General features: G+C 41.4%; 1 protein-coding gene across 5 annotated transcripts in view; it reads right to left on the bottom strand.

Annotated features, from left to right (window-relative positions):
• The window catches only part of DNAJC16 (DnaJ heat shock protein family (Hsp40) member C16), a 32,524-nt gene extending 18,781 nt beyond the window's left edge, over positions 1–13,743 (bottom strand). Inside the window, exons 1-4 of one of the 5 annotated variants that reach the window (XM_036999880.2) lie at positions 13,596–13,743; positions 11,404–11,588; positions 7,532–7,598; positions 6,213–6,543 (exon numbers count right to left, since the gene is read on the bottom strand). In XM_036999880.2, coding sequence (XP_036855775.1) covers positions 6,213–6,543; positions 7,532–7,598; positions 11,404–11,570 — 565 coding nt within the window. In that variant the 5' untranslated portion in view covers positions 11,571–11,588; positions 13,596–13,743. The other 4 variants (XM_036999879.2, XM_036999878.2, XM_036999877.2 and 1 more) reach the window with 4 other exon arrangements.
• Between the last annotated feature and the right edge of the window lie 912 nt (positions 13,744–14,655).

Raw genomic sequence — 14,655 nt, 5'->3', positions numbered from 1 at the left:
CTTGCTTGATGAAGGGTTGCCACAAATCTTCAATTGGTAAAACATGCAATATCTGCTAAGCTCAATAAACCGGGTTGGGTATATATAAAACAAAACAGGAGCATCTGATACTGATTTCACTTAATGCTTGAAGAAGTTTTCTCATTCTTTCATTCAACCAATACATTTAGAGGGCAAGTTACTGTGCTAAACACTGGAGATACATTAAATGTTAATCACCAGTAAATACACATTTTCTCTTGGGTATCTAACAGATTTCTCAAGCTTAACATTTCCAAAATCAAACTCTAATCTCCTTCAGACCTCTTCTACCCAGGCCTCTCCAGTTCCTTGATGGCAGCCCCCCACCTTCCCATTAAGCAGACTGGACATCCCGATCATCTTTGATCTCTTTTATCTCTCACACCCCACATCCAATCTGTCAACCAGTCTGGGTGGTTCTGTCTTCAAAATATACCAAGAACTTGACCGTTTTCCTCCACTTTCCTCTGGGTCATCATTATCTCCTCTCTGGGTTGCTGTAATCACCTCTAATGGTCATAGTTTTGCCTTGTCTCCCTATAATGTGTTTCCAACATACTAGGCAGCTTGTTCCTTCTAAAACAAACAGATCATGTTACTCCTCTGCCTAAACCCTGCAGTGACTCCCATCTCACTCAGCATATAAGCCACAGTCTTCACAAGGCTGACAAGTGATTTGGTCCCCTATGACCTCCTTCCTCTCCTCCTCCTCACGCACCTTGCTTTTAGCAATAAAGTATTTTTAATTAAAGTATTACACCTTTTTTTAGACATAATGCTATTGCACTCTTAATAGATTACAGCCTCTAGCATCCCTGCTCTTCTCTAAACACACTGGCACGTCCCTGCCTTAGGGCCCTGGTACTGGCTCTTCCCTCTGCCTAACATCTGGGTAGCTGACTCCTTCACCAATTGCAAGTACTTCTCAATGAGGCCTATTTCCTACTATATTTAAAACAATACTCCCCCCGCAACTGCAACCCTCTCAACTGGCTCACTTTCCCTTTCCCCATAGCATTTAACATCTTCTAATATATCACATACTTCATTTTTCTGTTCATTGTTTATTGTCTGTCTTCCCTGCTAGAATGTAAGGCAGGGACCTTTGTATAGTCCATGCATGCTTCCCAAGTCCAGAACAGAGCTTGGCACCCTGCGGAAGCTCACTGAAACTGGGCCATCCATCTATTTAACCAGTTCGTTACTGATGCACATTGAAAATGCTTTTGGCTTTCGCTATTGTAAGGAATACTTTGATGGGCATCCTTGTACATCTTTGTGCACCTGTGTGATTATTTCCTAATTAAATCCCCAAAATGGAATTGCCAAGTAAATGGCAGGGATCACAGACTTAATACTTTCCAATTGCTAAGGGGACAAAACAAATCTATCTGCAGGCTGCCTAACTGTAACCCTTGGAGTTTCTCAAGGGCAGAAAACGAGGACACTTAGACATCACATTGTCCAGTCCCCTCATTTTACAGATGAAAAAAGAGATGCAGAGAGATTCAGTGACCCAAGTTTGCAGAGCTGACAACACTGTAGAATAAGAAACCAAACCAGATGTTCCAGTGCCAAGTGTAGTACAGTATCTATTACACTACAGGTGTTAAAAAATAGCTATGGAAGCATGGTGAAGTCTGATAGTGAGACCGTCTCTTACGTGAGTGGGATTTTATCTTCCATCAGATCCTGTCTCTGTGGGACAATGTCAAACCCATGCTCTTTCTGTGGGCCCCTCCCACCTTTCCTGTGCTCCTATCAGTACAGCCTTCCCGCCAGTTAAAATGGAATACAGCAGGTTTTCTTTCTTTTACTTAAAGTTATCTTTGAGTGCTTGGAACTACATGCATCACCCTTATTACATTTAAGTGTTTCCAAATCTACACAGGCTACTTCCTTGGATCACTTCTACAAATGACTTTGATTCTTAGTATTAGAATCCCATTTCTAAATTCTGAAGGAATGTTACGTCTCTCCTATAGGTGAGCCATAATAAGGATGAGAATGGAATCAAGAACAATAAATATTTGGTGTTTAAACTGGTCATATTTTTCCTCCTCAAAAGAGATTTAAGAGTATAATGAGAATTCCAGGCCTAAGCCCTTTCTCACCTGCCACCCAAGCTGGGCAGGCAGAGTATGAAAAGCGGACGGCACCGTTTCCTCCTAAGACACAGGGTGGGAAATGGCCTAGCAACTGGGTAACTCGGGGATTCTGAGTCACAATGAACAAAAGTTGCCACTGTCTCCTCCCCTGCCTTCAGATTCTTTACACTCCAAAGTTCAAGGTTCATAAAGCAAGCTCAGCCAGGCCAATGGCAAGCGAAACTATTCACGTTTTCTCATCTTGATATGGGTAACCTGGCTAGATGACCAATGGACGCACCCAGCACCCAAACGAACTTAAGAAGAAAATTAACAAGAAAGGCAAAGCACACAGTGTTTCTTTCAGAAACACTGTTTGGTTTTTATATGAATTGATGATTCTGGCTAATTTGCAGATCCCAGGGAATTAAAAATACTAGTATTTTCTCTTCTTTTTGAGGTCTTAAGTGGGTCTTTTTTCCTGTAAAGTACCAAACATCTGTGTCATACCCCTATTTTGAGGTGTCGAATTGTTTTTGCTTTTGTTTTATACAATCCCATGCATATGACACCTTTTAAGGAAACTCTTTCTTTTCCCCTCTGTAGCACACACACATTGGTTTTTCTTTCAATTTTTGCATATGCCCAAAGGGATGGGACAGAACCAACTGGAAAAACATGCCACCGACAAATCAAATCTGTTAGTAAATTAACTACTAAGATGCAATATAATGTGGAGTAAAACAAAATCAAGGACATGGAGCTAAAGTATAAAAACATCTTTTTTTTTTTTTTTTTTAACAAACGGTATACTTTCCCTAGACAGTATGAAATTTTTACATAGCACTTCCCTGAACAAGAGAAGTTAGTCCTTCTTTGTACATAAGAAGCCTTGGTGCAACATGACATGGGGGGGTGGCTCGGGGAAGGCTGTACAACACAGAGAAGACAAGTAGTGACACTATAGCATCTTACTATGCTGATGGACAGTGACTGTAATGGGGTATGTGGTAGGGACTTGATAATGGGGGAATCTAGTAACTACAATGTTGCTCATGTGTTTTTATATTAATGATATCAAAAAAAAAGAAGCCATGGTGCATAACCACTGCATGATCATTCAAACTGGGTTTCCTTAAAAAGACATTTGATTTCAAGACACTCAACCTCTGTGACCCCCTGGGTGCTGCCCGCACCTTCCAGCGAGCGCTGCAATGGCTCAGGTGTGTCTCTACTTGAGTTTCCTGGGTGCACGGAGCATGCTTTACTTATTTCTGAAGCCGAGCAGCACAGTGGTTAAAAGAGTGAACGCTGGAGTCACACTCCTGGGTCCACGTCCCAACACTGCTGCTTACAAATAATGGGACCTCAATTAGTTCCTTAAACTTCCTGGGCCTCGCTTTCATTATCTGTAAAATAGGGATAAAAATAGTCTCTCCCTCACTGAGTTGCTTTGGGGATAAAGATAATTCCTACAAAGCACTTAGCACAATGCAAAACAACTGAAATGCTCAATAAAACTATTATTATTATGTATATGTTTGTGTATCATATGGTACTTGGTTCCTCAAGAAAAAGTTTTAAATGAGAACATGGAATGAATTCCTTACTGACCTTTAGTCTTGCAGTACTATATTATCCTGACTTGCAAAATGTGAGGTGGGTGACCTCTGATACATATTTTCCCTTCAACTAAACAGTAAGCTCCTCAAGGTCAGGGGCAGTACTATTTCTGGCCCTCCTCTGCAGCACAGTCGTCTATGTTGGATGATTTTGCACACTAGTTATTACCAAATTGCATGACTGTAGATTTCACCTAAATAGTGGCAACATTTCTCCTCCAGGTAGAACTGTCCTATTTTGTTCATATATGGCAATTTAGGCATTTTTTGTTATTCTGAGATAATGTCCAAGCATCGTCAGATTGCTGAGCTGATCTTTAAGACTGCTCTGTCAAGTCAGAAATATTTTCTGCAGTATCTGTCTTAGAGGGTAGTGTTGTCTCCTGTGGATGGGAAATGGCTGTGGATATTGTAAGGATCTCATCTCAGTGTCACCCAACTGTTAGCAAGTGGAACCTGACCGTCAGGAATCTTTAATCCTAAGGGTCCAAAGAGAAAAATGTGTATAAACCAAACTAATCTAATACATTGAGTCAAAACCTGCCTTCCAAGGGCTTGGCGGGTGGAGTGGGGGAATGGATGGAATACTCAGTAAACATTACTTCCATGGATCTAAATCCAGATGCTTCCATCCTTGTCACGCGAGCCCTGACTTATTAGGATTATATAGCACAACAACCCAAAGCGTGGCAAGATCTTCAAACATCAAAGATTTAAGGACGCCAATCACCAACTGGGGGACCTTGACAAGGTGCCAAAAGTGAGCTAAGTACCTGTAAGAGAGGGATGGCAATAGTCCCCGCCTCGGAGCACTGTTGTTTGATATGAATTGATGCTTCTAATAGTCCTGCTTCTAATAGGCATATGCTAAGTTCTCAACAAACATAAGCTATTATTATTATTATTACACTTGCATTTTCATGTCATCACACTACGTCCAAACTATAGCTTTTATTTAGAACCACTTCTCCTCAAATTCAACTCTTCTCTATATTCGCTGCCCATCAAGTAGCTCGAGTCAGAAAGCAGAGTCAATCTTCACCCCCCTCTCTCTCCTCTTTATCTCATTTCTCACATTCAAAGGGTCTCCTGGAGCCAGGTCCCTCCAGACCTCCATGATCCTAGCCTGAAATATTCTACACTTGTCCACCTCTCTCTTTCTACTGCCCTAGTCTAGGCCTCTGGTTGTTGTCTTGCCAGGCCTGGTAACGTCCTCGCCTCTATTCTCACCTTCTTCGATCTGTCCTATTGTCCTGTGTTTCAATCTGCGGTGTTATTTGTTAGCTTTCTAACACACAGATCTGATTAAATCACTCCTCTATGCAAAAACTCCCCTTGGCTTTATTACATGCTATAAAATAAAGTCCAGCGTCCTCCACGTGGACTTCGAGGCTCCTGCCTGGTCCCAGCGTGCTCTTCCTGCTTCCTCTTTTCCCACCTACACCCGAGTCACGCCCCACGGCTGGCTCTTCCGTGGGTGCTGCCCTGCCTGGGCTCTTCCCACTGCCTGCACTGTTACTCCTCCCATGCCTGCCCAGCCAACTTACACCTTTCAGGACTTAGCCAAAAATCAGTCAGAAGTCAGTGCTTGGTAGTCATGAGTTGAAGGAAGTTGATTATTACACTTAAGAAAGATTTTAAAAAGAAGTTCATGAAATAGGTGCTTTCAAAATTTTACTTTGATTATACTTCTGATAAATGCAGTTAATCAGAAATTCCCTAAGATCAACAGCGGCAAGCCAGAACCACCATTGGTTGAATGGTGTCCCCTCCCCCACATCCACGGGGAAGCCCTAACCCCCCAGTATTCAGTATTGGAGACAGGGCCTTTAAAGAGGCAATTAAGTTAGAATGGGATTGTTAGAATGGCCCTAATGAAAAATGATTTGTGTCCTTAGGAGAGATTAGGACACAGGAAGAGAGTGAGACACTGGGCACATGCTGGCACAGAGAGCAGGCGGTGTGAGCACAGGGAGAAGGCAGCCACGTGCAAGCTGAGGGGAGACGCCTCGAAGGCTCTTGATCTGCCGACACCTTCACCTTGGACTTCCAACCTCCAGAATTGTCAGAGAGTGAATTTCTCTTGTTTAAACGGCCCAGTCCGTGGCAGTTTGCTGTGGGAGCTCAGACAAACTAACACCGAGTGAAATCACAAATCCCACATGCATAACTTGCAAATCCCACCAGCATTAAACTGATGCTTGAGGGCGGCTGTGTTCAACTAGTAATTTTCAACCTTCTCCTGTGTCTCAGGCCCCCAACTAGACGTGGGGAATCTATATACATGAAGCTTCAAATTAGTAATGCAAAATGTAAGTGGTTGATCCATTTTCCCTAACTGAAAATGTGTCCTTAGAAACACCAGTCACCGTAAACTTGTGAAATCACACTGTTCTTCCTCCACAATATTCCATAAAACTCAAGACATAAAGGTTAGGTTCTCCTATATGTAAACATCTCCCAATGAATAAAATTGTCTTACCCAGTCCTTCCAGTTCTTGAACTACTTCTTTCCAAACAGGCTCGATATGGATGCAGCTAAAGCACCAATCTGAGGTGATCTTAATGAGGTAGGGTTTCCTGAAGCTATCTGGAACCACTTCATTCACATACTGCGAAAAGTGCAGTAAATACTTCTCATCAATGGAGTCCCGCCGCTCGGAGTTAAAAGGGAAGTGAAAAAAAGATTCATCGAAATAAAAGTTTTCGTGGAAATGGCGGAAGCGATACTCTCGCTGCTGGCGCTGCTTCTGGTTCTCCCCAGCATCTCCATAGTGATCGTAATTTGATCTCTTCTCTTCATTGGAAAGAATCTATAGGGAAAGAGGAAAAACAAGAAATCTATAAAATGAAAAGCAGTTCACCCAAAGGACTTTCCTGGAAGCAGCATGGAAGACACAGGGAAAATAAATGCCGACATGACACAATTAGATATTCTACACGCAGTCACTCAACATACCAGGAGCTCTTCTCGGAGTAGAAACTTTAAATAGTTCAAGACCAAAATGCTTCAGTTATTTAGATACTCATGCTCATCTTGGCTTTAAAGATTTGGAGCTATTGTAATACTAAACACAACAGTAGAACAGATAAAACAATGTAGATTAGGCCTCAACCACAACAAAATGGACTCGGTCATGCCATTTAGGCTGAAATAGTTAGAACCAAGATAAGAAGAGCTGTGAATGCCAAAAAGTAATCATAGAATTGAGTTCAGTGCCTGATAAGTTAGCTGCCTGTTTTACTAGAAATAACTTCGAAGTCTAAAATTCGAGAACCTGTTTAGGATGATGTACATTCTGTTGAAGAGCATGACGCTATGCAAATCAGGACGCCATGCACTTATCTTTTATGCATATTCCAGGCCGACCTACTTAAGCTAACATGTTGGGAAATTGTTGAAAGTCTTGTGTTTAAGTGTATTTGTAATCGTTTATATATTTGTATGAAATGTGTCAGGCTAGTAAATACAGGCAAGATGGTCTGTGATTCTTTAATGTAAGTTTCTAATATATGTGCTGCTGAAGTGAGCACATAATGTTAAGCTGAAATAGAGATATTCATTCAGGGTAATTCTACAATGCCAATTAAGGCCTTTAAAATAGGCCAGTTTATTAAGAGGTGAAGTTTCAGGCATTAATTTCAATGGATGCGATGTGGACAAATATGTTCTCTCTACCATCACTGAGAAACTGGGTGAAGGGCAGAGAGAACATACCCTTTCAGAGAGGACTGTACAAAACTGATCACCTAGAGCATATGTGATAAGCACTAATGGACGCATCACAGGGTTTGACATACCTCGTAAGCCTTGCTGATTTGGATGAACTTGTCTTCTGCTCCAGGATCCTTGTTTTTGTCAGGATGCCTGAAACACAAATGGGCAGGCAGTGAGAGTGGATTTAATGTTTTACACGCAGTCAATTAACATCCTGTACACCTAGTTCACTATATCAGAGGCAAACAGAAGCCCATTCTGTTAGGACAGTTTCCTAAATGGTAAGAGCAATCACATGACTATAATAAATGAAATTTTCCAACAGGCATTTCCTTCCAAAAGCACTTCAACTGGGCACATTTTCAGAGCATCAGATAGTGCAGCATTTAGCTGGGGGAAGGTGGGATATGCACATCTTTGCATTGCTCCTAACACTGTTAGAGCTGGCTCAAGGCTAACGCCACTTATCCATTAAGAATTGACTTCTTTTTCCAGGATGGCAGCATTTTATCCCCACTTTAGAATGGTATCAACGAAGGTATTTTTTTCTGACAGCTCGGGCAGACACAGGAAATAGCTTTTAGGATGCACTGTTTTAATGAATTTGTTTAGTTAGTAACAACCATGTTCCAAAGAGCATCTTGCTGCTGATGTTCAAATGAGAACATCTGGTTTTCATTATTACTCTGGCTTATCCCATTCTGCCTGCGATTGCCTTTTACCTATAGATAATGACTTCAAGGTCACATGTTTTAAGATGTGAAAGTCTCCAGTTTATGCAAAAAGTGATTTCAACTAACATTAGGACTAATATTTGCTATTATACACAGTTGGCAATTACCTGTACTTATCTTGCAGTCAGATATTATTCTACAATTTTCTTGTGTTTATACCAATTTCTGATTTGGTGATTTTAAAGTCATGTAAAGTAGGGGCTGGGATTACTTCCTTAGGACCTACTACAACTAAGCCAGTGTCTTATACTTATTTTTCAATGTTCTTTTATTAAGAAACTGTGTTTTAGAGAGTATTTTTTAGGTAATAACTTCTGCTAACTTCTAGTAAATTTCCACCAGCAAAGATTTAAGGAGAGAGAAACAATCCACTGGGAAGCAAATGTCTACTAAAAATAGCACCAAGTACATTGGAATTTAAAAATATTATAACTTGACCAACATACTCTAGCGGGACATTTGAAATGAATCATAACACATATTCTGATTACTCTAAAAATAAACTGCAATGGTTATCTGTTGAATTCAGGCACTACTCTTCCCTTTAACTATTTAATCTTTGTTATGAATATTAGTTGGGAAAGAAATCTCAGCTAGGTATAATGAAAATAGTATGACTTAAGGAAACATGATGGGGGTTCCAAAACATGTTTTTTGATGATAAAAAAAAATGCTTAAATACTCAAACCTAAAGGCTGAGAATATAATCATACAAATGAAGATTTAACACAGAACTCTGAAGGGAGAGAGCAAAGGAAGGGGGCTTTTAAGGAGACTGCACCAAAGAGTGAATTGGGAGGGCAGTTGGGTTAAAATCACAGATCCTGAAACGGAGGAAACCAAGGCCCAAGAACAGGAAGGAAACCACAAGAAGGGTTAGGTTATAAGGAACATTTTCCTAATTGTGGGAAGATACCACAAAGCTGGAAACATTTAGGAAAGGATACATTCAGCCTAGGGAAGTACCGTCCAATGCTACTTTTGGCGTGTATGAAGTATTTCATATACTGCAAATGTTGATACACGTCCTTTAAATTTCATAGCCAAGAAAATACAGTGCTTGGTATCTACTGGCTGACTAGCATCTCTAAGGGAATAAAAATGAAGGTAGAAAGAGTAATATAGCAAAGTATTAGACAAATGAATTTACTGTTCAGGTGACTGACCAAATTATACCCATTTGCTTCAAATCAAATTTTATGACACCTTTTTCTTGGGGTGAGAGGAGCTGTTTATTTTGTCAGTGTAGATGATAAAAGAAAATATCTATGATAAAATTTAATTACTGGGAGAAAAAAGTTTCCCTGAGAGAAAAAGTAACTAAATGGGTTTCACGGAGGGAGGGGAAGGGTTGTAAGAAGTCTAAGAAACACTACAAGTAGTAAAACGTGGTAGAGGAAGGCTACAAACCCAGTTCAACAATAAGACATATGCCCCTGCTACTACTCATTCTGATGAGTCTTACTGGGAAACGCTATTTTCAGTGTACACGAAACCATAATGAAATGAAAGAAACCACTTCAGTGATAAGACAACGCCACAGCCAAAACAGCAGAAAATCACCGTACAGTAAAAATACAAAGTAAAGTAAAACTTTAGACTTTTCCTGGATGACACTCCATATATTGCTATGGTGATGAATTACTCCTAGAGAGAGTCTAATTAAGGAAGAGAAGCATATGATTTATTTAATTAATAGCACAACACCCTTTTCAGCTCTGGAAGACAGAAAAGTCAAAGCTGTACATTTTAACAGGTTCTACATACTTGAGCTATCTCTGCTTTCAAAATGTTATCTAAGGCCATACCCTGTCCAAAAGAATGTTGCTACCTTACAAATTCACTGCAGATTTATGTGTATATATTCATTTAAATATAAAGAGCCAAGAGTTTGAAATGATGTTGAAAGCAGCTTTGCTGTAAAGAGAGCTCCTGGAATGAGGCCACACATAATCAGAGACTGTGTTTTTAGTATCCAATTCTGGATTCCTCATGGTATGAATAAGATCTAAAATATTTATGCATTCAAAACATCGTATTTTGAACTATCATTTACCTTTAATGCAACCCTTTTAGAACTAAGATACAGCCTTCATTGAAGAATATGGTACCAGACAGAGGTATGCCCAGCCTGCAATGTCATCTGCATATGCCAGCTTTGCTCCTGCATAATTTCCTTCCCACCCAAACACTAACCCACTCACTCTTATTTCTGTCCAGATGGATAATGGATTAAAAAACAGAAAAGCAATAAACTACCTGTTGGTGTAGAAGGTCAAATTATGTAACTCAGAGGTAATATAGACTTACTAGCTCTGAGCTTAGATTTCCTCACAGGTAAAACAGGGACAGGGATGTCCTCCCTTGTAAGGTAATTCTAAGGTAATTAAATGAGATATAAAGCATAGAACCTGGAGCCCAGCATACAGCAGGTGTTCAATGATGGTTCCTACCCCAAACCTTCTTTCTTGCTTATGGCTGGTTCTCCCAGCTTGCAGTTGCCTCTATCTTTTCCATCCTTTCCTCCTCCTCTGCTCCCCTCCAGCTCTGTAATCCAACACTTCTACATCTTTCCGTGTCCAAAGCATTGGCAAAAGAAACTGATGTTTGTCCAAAGTAAGTTTTAAATTTATTGCTTTCCTGCTAAATCATAAACACTTGTATATTCTTCAGCACATACAGTATCTACAGGTAAAATTATGATTTTTCTATATGATAATTCTTTATAAAGTAATGTACTCAATTCCTGAATATTCTTAATTCAGTTGAGGGGAAAAAGCTCTTACTCAAAAAATTCTTTGTAAGCTTAAAATAATTTAGGAAACAGGACTGGACAGTGCTCCCTTTAACAATGACACTCATGAAGAGTTACTTTATGAATAGCGTATTGTGGGAAGGGTAGCAGATCCACTGTTTATTAGAAAACTATTCCAAAAACGAAAGCTCCCTCCCACCTTAACATTAAATATATGAGCAGTGTCTAGGGCAATTCTTTAGGCCAAAGACTTCCTAAAAGGCAGCTTCATAGTAACAGGCTCTGGATTGTACTGAAACCTCTAGAATAACATAAATGCGGGTTCTCACAAATAAAATATTTTAGACAGCTATGTATTTATGGAACACAGAAACAGAGACAAACCAAAGCTAACCATAGATGGGTTTCATTTCCCTGCTAAAACTGCTTAGCTTATATTAAACTGCTATTTCTTTGTTTCACATACCATTCCCGGGCGAGCTTCTTATAAGCCTTTTTAATGTCAGCCTGACTGGCTGTCCGGCTGACCCCTAGGACTCTGTATGGGTCAAAATCCAACGCAGACAGAATTTGCAGGATCAGAACCAGAACTATCAAGAACTGCCAGGAAATGCTCAACTTTTTCACTTCCATTTCTCTTCCTTTCCAGAGCTGAAATGATTGAAGAGGCAGTAAGTTTCAGTGGTAGGAACCTGGACCGTCTTGTTTCTTAGGTAAAGATATAAGATATATAGATGAAAAACAAAACAAACAAAAGATATTTTGCAGGAAAAGTGGCAAGCTGTTTGACCATGTCTTAAAATCAATAATCTTGCTACTATTTTTGAATATCGCAAATAAGAACTATTACAGATGAAAAGATGAGCAGTCAGAATTAATAGCAACTCTCCAGAATCCTTGGATTAGAAAAGCTTTAGAAATGACTGAAAATGAATGAAATGAAGAAATAATAAGCAAATGTGGGAAAACATACATAAGAAAATCAAGGCAACGACGTCTCAAATACACTATTTCACTTATACAACAGTAATAGTTTAAACTTAAAATACGTGACTTAAGAATACCTCACTGAGTACATGCTAAATAAATTAATGAAATCTTAAGATTTACAAAGTACAAAACTGCAAAATAAAATAGCTGTGACATTCTTGGGGGTTAAATAAACACAAATATGGGAGTGAAATACCCTAATAAAACCTGCAGTTATAACTTAGTATGCCCCAATTCTATTCTTTCTCATTGCGGGCTTTGAACAAGAAAACAGAGAAGCTGCTGTTTAATTTGATCATTAGCAATACGGTCATTGTAAATGGAGACCTCGAATGAGAAGAAATGGGAGAAAAAATTTAGTTTTCCATGTGAAGAGGTATTGATGGCAGTAGACCAGGCATGGTCCTCAAATGCAAATGGGAGGTGAGTGTAGGTAGTGAATTCACCGTGGATTTTAGAAATAATCCTCGCTGGTTAATGAACAAGGTAGTGCTCTACTGCAGGGTCATTTACACTCTAGGATTAGGATCTTTGTGATATACAGTACAATGAGTTTTCAAGGGTCTTGATTCTCATAAATTAAAGTTTTAAGGTTCAAGTGTCTAACGTGTCAGTTTACTTAAGGAGGGACGCTGTTAACAGCGGTGGATTTCTGGCAAGTGGAAGTCTAAATGCTGCCTGGGAGTCCTCACAAAATTTGACTAATCTGTTGGTCAATTTTCAGGACTGCGTGCATGCTGCATAAAATCCTAAAGCCAATCAATTTCTTCCTTGTTAATGCAATCTATAACATACTGTCCTACAAAACACGTACAACTCGGGAAGGTGACGGAGCTACTGGCTAATAAGCACAGACAGGCTTCAAAATCAGACTACGATTGGGATCCGCCCTCCACCACTTGATGACCTTGGGCAAGTTACTTAACTTGCTAAACCTCAGGGTTCCTGTTCATGAAATGGGGAGAATACCACCTTGAACGGATGATCATGGGAGTTAACCGTATGTAAAGGATTTTCTGATCATACAGGGTCAGCAAGCCGTAAGTGGTACTTATTTTTTCCTACCATGCAGGGCAATCACTGCCTTATTCGGCTGTGTCAGTCGCCTCCAGGGCCCCAAGTGGAGGGGCCGCGTGGGAGGTTGTTAAGATCTCAGGCTGACAGTCTCGAGCTTGACTGTGCGGGCCTCAGGGTGGGAAACAACCTGCCAGTAGGTAGGCTACCGCCCACGGGCTGTATCCCCTGGCCCACACAGCGGTTCCTGGGGACAGGCTCTAGGTATGAGCCCCGCCTCCAGCTCCCACCAGAGGTCCTCTGCCGCCCACCGAGAACCCTGGCCCGGGCCCCGTCAGCTCATCGTTCCACCCGGGCCCAGCGGGGACTTAGAACGAGGAGGAACTGACAGGAGATCCCGGAGCCTGCCCGGCCCCACCGCGTCCGTGGCTCCGCGCGTCACGCCGGGAAGGAGTTACCGGGAAAGGGCACCGGCCTAACCGGCTGCGGGGTTCGTTCTCCAGTCAGTCCTCCCGGCCGGGAGCCTCGGGCGCACACCAGCGCTTTCCGGGCCGGGGGAGGGGAAGGAGGAGGGCAGAAGTCGTAGGGGAGTCACGTGACTCTTAAAGGCTCGGTGCTCCGAACGCGCAGACTGAACCGGTCGAGGGCTTCTACCTTACGAATCTTGTTTGATCCTTGTTACCAGCCGTCTGAGCGTGGACCTGGCGCGGTTGCTATAGGAACGGGGCGCGCTCTTTGGCTAGATCCAGAGGGATGATCGTGACCAAAGAACCCAAAACGTGCTTCCTAGAGAGGCAAAGTCGCGATGCATGATGGGATGCCAAAAGGACGTCCCTGATCTAGGGAGGAGGTTCCACTCCTCCCAGGAGATGGCCCTCGTCTAGCAACAGTTGTTAGAGTGGGGAAGCAATTGCAGGTCCCTGTTCTCTTTAACCCTATTCATAGGATCCTAGAGCGTCAGAGTTGGAAGGGACCTTAGGGATCCTTTCTAATCCAACTCCACAGTATGGGAGACTGAGGCCCAGGGAGGGACAGGGACTTGCCTGAGGCCTAGAATCCAGGGCTCCTAAACCCATTAACCAAAAAGCTTTCTCTGCAGTGTGTTAGGTCCTGCCCTTAGCAAGTGAGGTGGATGGTGGGAAGGAGGAGGAGAGTCATAGGTGAAAGAGGTAAACAATTTTCACTGAGCATCAGTTAGGTTCCTTGGGGATACAAAGAGATTTCACATCCCCCTGCCCTGTTATTACTTATTTTTAAAATCTAATTTGTATTTATCAGTAACAAACCATATCTTTTATTTATTTATATTGTTTATCATCTGTCTCCTCCCACTGAATGTAAACTTCTAAGGGCAGGGCTTTTTGTTTTGTTTACCCATATATTCTTGTGCCTTCCGTCTCAGTCAACACGATCTCAATAAATATTTGCGGACTAACTGAAATGAATGAATGGGGCTGACGTTTTGCTGCACAAGAAAAGACATTCTAAGGTGGGCTTGAGTCAGGTTCGGGTTTGAATCCTGCCTCTCTCTGCCACTTACTACTTCTGTGACCTTGAACGTTGACTACCTCCTTGAGTCTCAGCGTCCACATCTGTAAAATGGGAGAAATGAATGTTTTCCCCAGTAGGATTGTAGTCAGGCATAAAAGAGGTAATGAATGTGAAGTGGCTAGCAATTGGTTGGGACTTAACAAATGCTCAGTAAACAGGAGTC

This window comes from Manis javanica, chromosome 4 (genome assembly GCF_040802235.1).
Source record: "Manis javanica isolate MJ-LG chromosome 4, MJ_LKY, whole genome shotgun sequence".
NCBI classification, from domain to species: Eukaryota; Metazoa; Chordata; class Mammalia; order Pholidota; family Manidae; genus Manis; species Manis javanica.
This window is presented reverse-complemented; position numbering and strand designations above follow the sequence as displayed.